General features: G+C 42.8%; 4 protein-coding genes across 4 annotated transcripts; 2 read left to right on the forward strand and 2 right to left on the reverse strand.

Annotated features, from left to right (window-relative positions):
* Positions 1-1,995: 1,995 nt before the first annotated feature.
* Positions 1,996-3,739, forward strand: Bfra_010412 (uncharacterized protein; the record flags this gene model as incomplete). Its single annotated transcript, XM_037340744.1, has 2 exons — positions 1,996-2,272; positions 2,409-3,739. The coding sequence occupies 2 exons, from the start codon at positions 1,996-1,998 to the stop codon at positions 3,737-3,739; spliced, it is 1,608 nt and encodes a 535-aa protein (XP_037186387.1).
* A 1,284-nt stretch (positions 3,740-5,023) lies between these two features.
* Positions 5,024-7,218, forward strand: Bfra_010413 (putative hemolysin-iii channel protein; the record flags this gene model as incomplete). The annotated part of the gene is made up of 5 exons (XM_037340745.1): positions 5,024-5,585; positions 5,721-5,763; positions 6,385-6,541; positions 6,627-6,863; positions 7,060-7,218. The coding sequence occupies 5 exons, from the start codon at positions 5,024-5,026 to the stop codon at positions 7,216-7,218; spliced, it is 1,158 nt and encodes a 385-aa protein (XP_037186388.1).
* Positions 7,219-7,985: 767 nt separating this feature from the next.
* Bfra_010414 (uncharacterized protein) lies at positions 7,986-8,939 on the reverse strand (the record flags this gene model as incomplete). The annotated part of the gene is made up of 1 exon (XM_037340746.1): positions 7,986-8,939. The coding sequence occupies one exon, from the start codon at positions 8,937-8,939 to the stop codon at positions 7,986-7,988; it is 954 nt and encodes a 317-aa protein (XP_037186389.1).
* Positions 8,940-9,709: 770 nt separating this feature from the next.
* Positions 9,710-11,842, reverse strand: Bfra_010415ca (uncharacterized protein; the record flags this gene model as incomplete). The annotated part of the gene is made up of 1 exon (XM_037340747.1): positions 9,710-11,842. The coding sequence occupies one exon, from the start codon at positions 11,840-11,842 to the stop codon at positions 9,710-9,712; it is 2,133 nt and encodes a 710-aa protein (XP_037186390.1).
* Positions 11,843-12,012: the final 170 nt, after the last annotated feature.

Raw genomic sequence — 12,012 nt, forward strand, 5'->3', positions numbered from 1 at the left:
TTATATGCAGGCCGCCATGCAGACCAGTACGAGGAAGCGCAGGCAGGCTGGCGTGAGGTCCGAACAGCGCAAATGGAAAGTGGGCGATAATTGTGCAATCGCACAGCTTTCAAAGAAATCCCTAGCCAAGGCGATAGATAATATGTTGTGCTCTTCCAAGCTTTCTGTTTGGCCCCTTAAACATCCCTTAGGCATAAGAACATGGGTCTGTCTATTCCCCTCTGCGCAATGCCTTTATCGCCCTTAAAACGTCTTTGCTTTCCGCTCGTGTTTCTGAGAAATTTCCAACTTGAAACCTTTGCAAAGGATACTCTACTTCACATAATCGTTCCTTTTGTGGGTACATGTTGTACCTCTTCGGGTCGGTCGGATTGATACGTTATGATTGAAGAGAAATCTCACCGAGATTCGATTTTCGAAAATCCTTAAATCCTTGAATGTTGTCATAACCGAAAGAGATCATTACGAATGTTCCGCGCTTGTTGAGATAGCATGTGGGTAGCTATGTGGCCTGGTGGAGACATCTATGCTGGTTGGATGTAACGATGTTTCGTAGATCTCAGCAGGGGAAGTCTCACATCCGAGATTTGATGCCAAGATATCGACAGATGTTGAAGAAATGATGATACCGTGAAAATGTACATGCCGACATAATAAGCAATGCTTAACTTCTCGTAGACTTTGGCAATGGTATTTTTGAAATTGCCAATCAGTGAAATAAGATAATTTTCCGAAGCCTTACTCGATATTTCAGAGTAAGGGGCTGTGGAGTCCGGAATTGTTGAATCGAAATACATCTACTTCTTCCAACCTGCTAAGCCTGCTGAGCCCTTTCCAAAAAGGAGCTCTTGCATACCGTGTTGTTGTAAGAGTACTCTGTACATAAGCTAGGCCGTATGCCTTTGAAGCCACCACCAGATTGTGCACAGTTCCTAAATTCCTGTCTGCATGTCAAATACTGCAATGCGTATCGGAAAAGGAACGTGGATATAACTGCTTGGTCTTCTTCATGCAATGATTCGTTGTCTTTTCCTGAGATTACTCAAGATGCATATGCTGTCGTTTCGAAAGCAAGTAAAAGAACACAATGAGATAAGGGGATAGTGTTGAAATGTGACGATACAGAGATATACCGAAATCGAGGGGATCCTTCTCCCAAGAACTCATTCGTCAATAACAGTGGTCCACCTTCCTCGTTTGGTCTCCATCGGTAGTGCTCAAAGTGGTGTAAAATACACGGTCTTCGTGGCTCTCACACGCAGAGTAGACACACATTATAATACACACAGCCTTATCAAAGAAGCCGTCTTGGCTTTCAGATGTGGCTGGCGGTTAGGCTCACCATTGGTTGAATATTCTCCGTTTATAGTTTGAGTGCCTAACTTCGGTCGAATTTCACGAGACCAATACAAGGTAGATAAAGCACACAGTAGCTAGTCTTGAGACCGCGTCGATCTACTTAATAATCATATCATCAACGGTGAAAATCGGATGCAAATTCCTCGATCTCATCTGAAAGCATTCGATATATGTATCCGTAGCTGTGTTAAGTACTAGGCACGTGCTAGGTAGGTAAAAGGGTGACAACAGTACTAAATCCATTCATAGGACGAACGAACTAGTTATTAGCTAATAATACCTTCAAATATTACCAGGTAGGTCGCTAGCCTCATCATTTAATTGGTCAGCCTTGCATGCACGGCTGTGATTGTTCGCCTTCCCCACAAAATTATTTAATTGTCAAAGTTCCAATCACATCACGAAACAATTCCAAGAACACCACATCACCACTCCAATTCAGTACCGCGACTCCATTAACAACTGTTACTCTACCACCTACAGTGATAATTGACTGGCTAAAATACGACTGCTTCACACCCAACCTTTCCTACTCATAACTACACAGATTTCAAATATACTATCATTTTCAAAATCTAAAATAAACGTCATCTCAATACTCCATCACATTCGGTGTAACGAGCATCCAACGACATCATGGATCAACTTCCGCCTGAGATTCTTGACTCGATTCTTCAGAAGAATATCGAGATGTGTCGCGATCATAAATCCCAACTTTTGGATTTGCGATTAGTATGTAAAGCGTTCGATCAGGGCTTAAAATCATCAATCTTTAAGACAACCTCGTTGGAATTCTCGCGATTCATCCGATTCCGAAATATCGATGACAATCCAGATGAATTGAAAACTCTCCAAGATCTAGCTTCATTGTCATCCTCCATCTACATCGATATGATGATAACTCGAGATACAGGTATGCATTGATACCTTTCCCCTCATCCCTCAATCGCATCACGTCACTTTATATGCGCATTGAGCAGTCTATATACTGTTCGCGCTGTATCATTTTATCTATCAGCGAGGCATTTCAGAGCTAACACATCTGTTAGATGAAATCGATCAACTTAAAGAGACCTTCAACGCTATCTATGCTGCAGTTCCTGAGATGGCAGACTTGATTGACTCCCTTCGATCATATTGCCTCAACAAGACAACATTTACAGAGGAGGATTACAGTCGTCTAGTTCGCAGAGTCATGCAGAACGGCCCAGATATCACTCGACTTAAGATCAACCTACCATTCCAGGTTGTCAGCAATTCTTTCATGACATCTACAAGATTATTCGCGAACACTCTAGCATGTGCGGCGAGTCGTCCAGAGGAACACCAGAAAATAGATACATTGGTTCTAGATCACATCACTGATGTCACGATCAATAGTCTATGCAACGTGCACATCGATGTCGAAAATGCTTTCAAAGTATTTGAAAATCTGAAAAGCTTAGTGATATCATTCAAGAGACAAGAAAGCAGAACATCACTACAAACAATTTTTGCTCGAAATTTCTGGTTGTTAATTGGGAAAGCCAAGGATTTGGAAACCTTGTGTATCATTGGATGGAACGTGGCGCAAACCACCAAACGTATAAGAAATAAAAGAGTCGCGTCCAGGATGACTAACGAACAGTGGACCATGCGGTGCCTCCCATACTATCCTAGCAAAAGACTTGTCCTTAGCAAGTTGAGGTGTTTGGAATTAAAACGGATGGACCTAGACCCTTTGATGCTGCTGCTTTTGATCAAGGAAACCAGTCATTCCTTGACAGAATTATACTTGAATGATATCGGTCTGAAAGTTAATGGTTCGACGGATCGAGAGAATACCAGTCTATGGATAGGTCACCAAAATATCGAGAAGCCTGAGGAATGCACATGGGTTGCTCCAGCCATTCGAGATACTGAAGGTCTCAATCTCAAGATTCTTCGAGTCAGTAAACTTGGTTATGATGATTACAGTCCAGACCTTGATTCGGAACATCCCAATTATGATCTTGACGACCCTACTGGACACAATCAATCTTTTGATCAAAGGTTTGTGGAAGCTGTCATGGGTACAAACGCCTCGCTACCCCTCGAGTTGGTATCCAAAACATCTTCTGAAATGGAGAATCCACATGAAAAGTCAACCTATGCTGAAGTTGATCCAAATACTTACGATGCTGAAATATATCAAAAGAATCACAACACAACATCAAACTACAAAAAATCTATTGATGGCGTCTTCCACAATAACAATGAACGGGCATTGAGGGAATTACAAAATATAGTCAGCGTTGCCGACAGAGGCATGGCATTACTTACTAGAGAAGTGGAAAGGGGCACTGACTTGACTGCCGATCCCATTTCTGGCGCAATTGTCGATCCTCCAGTTGGTACCTGAATAGTCTGACGATACGCTGGAGCCCCTCAATCATGACTACATGAGACCACATATCGACGATATGGGGATGTTGATACTGCATTTTGAAATAACTATTGCTCTATTTATGACCTTACTATTTAGGGACAGCGAAATTGCCTCTCCGCAATTTTCAAATGCTAATTGGAGGCAAACTAATCTCTAACTTGAGATTCTCTGTTCCGTTACATGAACTGGGGATATGACCAGAAAATATACTGGAACCTTCAACCCAAGAAGGATTATCTTTAACTAGGCACAGCTCCCATCAAGTCAGGTGATGACAGGAGTATAAATGGTTTCGTCGCAATTTTTACATTAAGCGCCTAGTCTGGGACACCAACAGGTGGCAGATTAATCGAGCACCCACTCTTGCCCCAAAAAGTTAGTTTCATTTCTTATACTATTGGTCAGATCAGTCTTCGACAATGTACCTTTTGTCTTACGCAAGTTCCAACAATCGTCTTCGTGACAATACATCACGATCATGAAAAATATTCTAGCATGCTTTCGTTCCCCTTTTCACACACGATATTAGCTACTCAGGTTTAGCAGGCAGATTTAATCTTGTCACTAAATGCACATGTTGCTTAGAGTGATATGAGAATTTAATTTTTTAAAAATCTTTAATTTGGTAGGATCTACCTGCTTACATGTCTTCGCAGGACCTCAAAATCGTTATCTTAGATATTTGAGGCCCATCATACGGTTTGGCGGAGCAAAACGGTGCTCGCAGGCTTGGGCTGTTGGGATAGAGGGATAGAAGGTCCATAGCAGATAGAGGAATGATTATACTTAATGATCTCTGGTCCACACTTGACTTTGTCCCGACCTGGGATTTTATTTCTTTTCACCAACCAGTGAGCCAACCTATCTGTTCTCCCCTTTTCTTTTCGAGATTCATTCTTGATTGAAAGATATCAATATTTGCATACACAAACAGTCCTAAGACAAGGTCTGGAATCCATAAATACTACACTCTCATTTTCGTCTTGCCAATCATTAAATAAAAATTCACCTGCTTACCCTCGTGTCACTTGTTCGCCCGGAGCTTCGAGAAAATCAAATCTAAGAACCTAAATAATAACAAAAATTGATGATTGATCTTTTGAAAATAGGTGGTGCTTCATTTTTTGTCAAGTTGAAGGATTGAAATCTTTCTCCCTCTCTTGTCCTTTTTTTCTCTTTCTTTTTCCTTGCTTTCTCTGCTTTTCATTCTCATATCTTTCCTAGCAAGGGAAAGAGGGATTTCAAATTCAAGAGGATATGTCAAATTCCTTGTCAGGGCAGGATGAGGGAAGATATGGATATGCAGGTGCATATCCTTTTTTCGCATCGGATTTAGAGAATGAGAGGTTGGATGAGGATGCGGATGCGGATGCGAAGAATGTCAATGTTCACGGAAATGGAAATGGTTATGCTGGCGAGAATGGGAATGGAGATGAAATTGTGAGTGGAAATCGGATGGGTAAGGCAAGACAACATGTAAGACATATTTCTTCGGCTACAACGTTGATTGTGACGAGAGAGGAGGGGGATGAGGGGGATAAGGTGCAAGTTCCGGAGAAGGCGTTGATTATTGGGAGGGGTAGGGTTGGGGGTGTGGGTTTGTATGGGGATGGGGATATGGAGGAGAGAGGGGAGAAAAATGATGATGCGGAGTTGGGGTTGAAGAGGAATGCGACGGGTTTGTCGATGGGGGGTTTGGAGGTGTTGGTTAGAGATGAGGATATAGAGTTAGAGGGTGGAGATGTGGGGAGATATGGGGATGGGAGTGGGAATGAAGGGGAGGAGAGGATGGGAAAGATTTTGAGGTGGGATGAAGTTTGTGAGTTTTTTTCTTCTTCTGATTTTCTTCTTTGGAGTTCATGTTGCGGGATATATCACGATGGTGCGAATCTGCTTGCGAAGGTTTATGGGAAGTGAAGAGTTGAGAAGTATTCCTACTGATGATTCCTCACAGCGGAATGGAGACAGGATAATGAATATATTCTTACTGGATATCGGTACGTTTTCTCGCATTCTCATTCTCATTTCCTGTCAAAATATTACATATACATATATGTACCCATCACCCCATCTTCGCACCAAACTAACCCCTTCTTTCATCTAGACCCGAAACCAAATCCTCACTCCGATCTTTCAGAAGTGTATTTCATCTGCACAATGAAACAAGTAATAAATCTTCTTCCTTCCCTCCCCTTTGCTCCCTTCCTTCCTCTCACATATCTATCTATCTCTCAAACTAATAAGAAAACCCAAACAGTAAATATACATTCCCATCTCATAGGCGCAGTACTATTCGCACTCCTACCCATTTATATATATCATACATTACTACCTCGCTACAACGATGCTGCGACAGCAGATCTTGTGGTTTTTGCATTGTTTTTCGGGGGCGTGGCGGTTTGTTTTGGGTTGAGCTTTGTGTATGTTTTTCGCATGGGGATTTCCATCACCCCCCTTTCTTTCGACTCATCCTTTACATTCTTTGTATCTTCATACCTTTCATATCCCTTTCTTCCTCATCTCTGGCCTCTGATATCGCCATATTCTCCATCAGATGTCACCTCTATCCTAGCTCCTCATTCTGAAACCTGATGCTGATTCTGGATTTGCACTTGCAGATATCATACCCTCAATAACCATAGTCACCAAACCGCAGCTTTCTGGATCGAGCTCGATTATCTCGGTATCGTGGCTCTGATGTGGGGAAGTACTGTTGCGACTATCTATCACGGATTTATATGTGATGTTAAACTACAAAGAATCTACTGGTCTATGGTACTTTCTCCCTTCTCTTCCATTGTCCCTCTCTCTTTCTCTTCGTCTCCCTTTTTCCTCATTTCCCCGCTAACCCCACCCCCAGATCACACTCCTCTCTCTCGCCCTAACCCTCTTCACCCTCGTTCCTCCCTTCCGCACCCCATTTTTCCGTCCCTACCGCACCCTCATGTATGCAGCCTTGGGTCTGTCGGCTGTAATTTTCATCGTTCATTCGATTATTATTTATGGCATTGCGTTGCAGTACAAACGATTGAGTTTGGGTTGGATAGTGGGTATGGCGGGACTTAATTTTGTGGGGGCGTTGGCTTATAGTTTGCGGGTGAGTTTTTTCTATTTTTTATCTTATTGCTAGTTCTGTGTTTCCCCGATGCAGCTGTACATCTGGGAACTGGAATCTTGCAAGGTTTCCCAGGTGTGAAGTGTTAGTGCGCAAGGCTCGATGTAGAATGCACTTGGAATTACAATCCGGATGCAGCAGGAAAAAGGAAGAGACATAAATTAACCACGCACAATAGATCCCAGAAAAATACTACCCAGGCCGTTTCGATATCTACGGGAATAGTCATCAAATCCTGCATTGCATGGTTGTACTTGCGGCGCTGGCGCATTTTGCGGGCTTGGTGCAGAGTTTTGATTATTTGCATTCGGGGATTGAAGAGTGTCCTGTGGGGTGAGGTGTGTTCTGTAGGGTGGGGATGGGATTCTGTTCGGGGGGTTAGGGAGTTGATGTTGGGGGTTGGGGGCTTGGAGAGTGTGGATTGATTGCTTTCGGGTTGCGTTGGGTTGGATGGAGGGAGGTGATGTGGTGGTATTGGGGGATGTGGATCGTGATGTTTGGGGGTTTGGGAAGGGAGATGGAAGTGAATGAAATGAATACTTACCTGTGGTTACTGTGAAAAGAACAGTACAAACACACACAGACACAAATAGATCAAGCCAAGTAATGTGGTACAATTATCATTATGATATCCCTAGTTTACTAAAGAACCAGGTATCTATCTCGTGTGCGAAACGAAAATGAGATGTACCAAAGACAACTACACAAAGTATCTGATCCCTTTTCCTTTCTCCTCGAATCTTCCAGCAGGATGAATCCGCAGTAAGTCTCTTCTTTTTTTATCTTATCTTATCATGTATTGTTCGTGAGGAGTATTGTACAAAAGTCGTCTTCATTTCTTCTTCCTTCTTTCCCCCGCCCATCGAACCGTATCATATTTTAATGTGCCATCAATCATCTTTCCAACAACGTAAGATGCAAACGAAACGATCGATGCAAGCTCAGAGTCGAAAGGTAAAAAGAGCAAGCAGAAACCGAAATCTGAAAAATCAAATAATCGTAGCCCAATCTAGTCGTATGCGTGTGTATGTATGTATGCAAGTAATCGATCAAAGTCCCTTGGACGCGCAGACACCCCATCACATCATATGAAACCACATCATTTCAAATCTTCCACTCCATCTTAAACTCATGTACAACGTCTTTTAAAGCCGCCTCTGTATCTCTCAACCAGCGCTCAGTATCCTTCATCTCCTCATCCATGTCTTGAAAAATCTCCCACAGACCGGACAATGCGCGATTAACTTTATCTTTACTCTTCTGAGCAATCTTCATTTTCTCCTCAGAATTTCCATCACTCTTCTCCCCTTGCATAAATTGTTCATTCGATCCAAACCCCTTCAAACTCTTCCGAACCATATTCAAAACTCCCTCCACATCATTCTTCTCCATGATTTCCTCCACCGACTTGCGGAACCTGGTAACTCGATCCTCCATGTATGAGATCTCGGCGCGGAATTGATTGTTTTCTGCAGCGGGATGTGCAGGATATTGCGCAAATTTGACGACCTCCCAATCTTCCTTGACACCATCTGTAGCCGCCTCTCCCTTTCGAAAAACGCGCTGAGCGCCAGAATTTCGAGCAGAGCTATCGTCACTCTTAGAAACCGCAGCCATTTCCTCAAGTGCGTAGATACCCTCGATAACTTCCCAAAGCCCTTTAATCAGAGAACTCTTTTTCTCCATCACAAAAGTTCGATGACATGTCATCCGATTACCGATGTCGATTTTAGTTCTCAGCAAATACTCCGAAACATCGATTCCTGGACCCATCTTGAAAGGCTTCATCATTTCGTCTTTTTTAAAGTTGCTACAGTCGACATTTCCACTGAGGTTCATTCCGTTCTTGTCATTCATCTGAGCCTCGCAATGTGCACCTTCGAAAGGGGGTGGAACGGTACGAAGAACTTCGGTGAAACCAACATTGTTAACACCTTGATTGGCCATCATCATCTGCAGCATCATGACGCCGATGATGAGTTGGGATGCGACCATGACGAGGAGAGCGGTGACTTCGCGAGGGCTGAGACCGCGCTTTGGGAGGAGTGGGAGAGACATCTTTGTTTTGGTCATGGAGAATGGTGTGAGAGGTTTGTGTGTAGGCCGAGGATTTATCGAAGTTCTGAGATAGATCGATCAGGTTGTTGAGGAGTGACTTTGATTTCCTGTTCGAGGTCGGGTTGGGTAGGGGTTGCTCGGGTTTGTTTGTAAATGTGCAAACAGAATTTATTGCGACAACTTGACAAGCGACAAGAAGAAACAAGACAAGATGAATCTGCAACAATTTCTATCTTATCAATCAAATCAAAATCTGTGAAAGAAAAAAGTGCAAGCTGGTGGAAGCCAGTACTTTAAATATTGTCGAAAGGATTGTCTTGTACTGTACAATTCGAATTTTGGTATGGTGGGCTGTGTATTGAAAGAAATTCGGAAAGCGAGAAAGGAGGTAGTAGAAAAGAAATCGGAAGATCTTTCAAGATCAGGCTGCTGCTAAGTTCGAGCCAGGCAGTGAGGGGGCTGAGCTGTGAAAGTGAATGTCAAGAGAAAGGGGTGTAGTTCGGATGAGAGTTGAGAACTGTCATTCATGTCAATCTTATAACGCTGTTAACACAAGCTCAAGATATGCCTGGTGTGAAAAATGAAAGACCAAAGGAAAAGTAGTACAGATAAGTCTGATAAGATATCAAAAAATGAATTGAAAGACAATAATTAATATTAAATTTACAGTATATAATACCCAATAGTAATAAGTTCCCAACTTCCAAAATATGATAGACATAAAACTTTTCGACATAAACACCATACCCTGGGTATCATAAGAATCAACATTAAAAGAAAGTAGCCAGTTTTGTCTCTCTCCATCTTTCCCTCTCAGTATGCCACCACCAATCTCTCTTCTTTCTATCTTTCGATTTTGAGTCTAGATCTATATTCCAACTTCCCGTACAACCATCACTAGACTTTGACTCTACTCCTTTCTCTAAAAGTGTTTCGACACTCATGATAGATTCATCACTGCCTTCAATATCTGGCTTCAAGTTGTATACAATCTTACTCTCCACTTTTCCAATGAAAGTTCCTAACTTGAACCTCTCGAGGAATTGTCCATCATCATCCCAAATTATTATATCAAACTGTGGTGTTGTAGCAGTATCGATCCGAAGTTGAGCAGCATGTCGAGCACTCAACAAACTCATCATCTCATGTTTGCCGCTCCCGTCTATATGAGTTTCATATGCAAGAGACAGCGAAGACGAATTGGAGGATTTTCCAGTCATCACACTATCGCGGCGCTCACTCTGTCGAGAGAATATCGATTGGCGATTGGGTGGAGGTATTACGGGTATAGTGGCAGGCATAGTCGCCGCTCGATTCTGAGGGTTACCAACCCCCATGTTTCGATACTTGTCTCCTGGTAATTCAATTCTTGACCTTGGTTTGCAAAGCCTTTGAAGCATACCATTGAAGTCAGTTGGGGCACGAATAGACTTTAGATTGGGAAATCCGGAGAAAGTGATAGATTTAGCAAGGATCTCAGAAGCCTTGTCGTCATCAGGATTCGTAATTTCCCAGTGAAGGTGTTCGAGAGTGGACGAGGCAAGATAAGGGTGTAAAAAGATATCATTCTGGTCATTGAGCATAGGAGAAGGACCCTGAGATAAAGAGAATGATTTGAGGTTCTTCAGATGAGTGAAAAATCGAGCGAGGATGGCGAGCGACCGGAGTGGCAATGATATTAAAGACAGTGAGGTAAGACTAGCTGAAGTAGGTAATGATGCATAGGCTGCTAATCCATTTGAGGTTATGCCTGGAAGTGAATCGAGTCGAAGTTTTTTGAGAGCTGGAAGAGAAAGCAAGTTTTCATCATTGAAAGAAGTACGTGGGAAGTTCGATATATATAGATCCTGAAGCGATGGAAGACGTCCAAATATATCAGTGAATAAAGGTGAATCAATCATGCCACCGGGACTACAATGAAGAACGAGTGTTTGCAAATGTGGCCAATTCGAATTGAGACCCAAGAAATCGAGATATTGTTCAGAGCGTAAGGGGCCTGGTACAATCACAGGGTTTTCGATTTCATCAGATGCATTGTAAAGACGACGTATTGGACTTGGTTCGATAATCCAAACTTTCTCGACGAGTTTCGATCGTGTCCCTAATGCATGGAAGAATTTCGTAAATTCATGGTCGTATGGCTGATAGACTCCTGGGACGCGTTCCAAGTTTGGACATGCCATGATCACTGAAGCCACCAAATCCATGTATTCATCCTGGTCTTGTTTCGTTTTGGCCGAGTCTGGCATTGAAGGAACTTTCAATGATTTGACATATTTGGCGAGTTCTGGTTGACTTCGAAGAGTTCGACGAAGGAGTCTCAACCTGATTCCATGTTTCGACTTGTATTTTTTCTTCATATGCAAACTCGAATCGCTTCCAACAAGCTGTATGTCTTCATATAGAATAACTCTTGCAGCACTCCACCATTTCTTGTTGCTCAATCCAAGACTGTGCAGATCCCTCATCCAACATGTTGCACAACTTAGGCTCCCCGCTTTTAGATGTGATTTCTTGAGCTCCCGCAGAATGACCAAAAGTATTTCTTCGGGAAGTTTGAGCAAGCCCTCTCCTAAAGATGGCTGCGAGACAAAATTCGTCCAAGATACAGGTTCCTGCATCAACCGTTGAGGCTCGAGGAGGGTTGTTCGAACTGGTGGTCTGGGCTCAAATTCATATCGATTGGAGATTGGATCTGTTTGGGACCTTGTGGGTCCTACCTGAATCGTACTTCTTGATGCCGATTTGATTGAGTAATTGTTCGACACCGACGACATATCACTGGCCAAGCTGGATAAATCGTCAATTGAGGCACTGGTGCTCAATGGACTTCGAGGTCTTGAATCAAAGGTACTCGTACTTCCTGCCGATGCCGGTCGAGTGGTTTGTCGTGGTGATTGCATTTCCCATATAATTCCTTCCCAAATGATAAGATCGTTTTCAGGAAGTTTGAGAGTATTATATGTAGGATAAGAGATTGAGGTTGTATCGTGTTGGCTGGATCTTCGCCGCTTCTTTAAGATGTCTCGATCCTTTCGGTTGTTTCTAACCTTAATGTGAGATGTCTGATCCT

The sequence above is a fragment of the Botrytis fragariae genome (genome assembly GCF_013461495.1).
Source record: "Botrytis fragariae strain BVB16 chromosome Unknown tig00000797, whole genome shotgun sequence".
NCBI classification, from domain to species: domain Eukaryota; kingdom Fungi; phylum Ascomycota; class Leotiomycetes; order Helotiales; family Sclerotiniaceae; genus Botrytis; species Botrytis fragariae.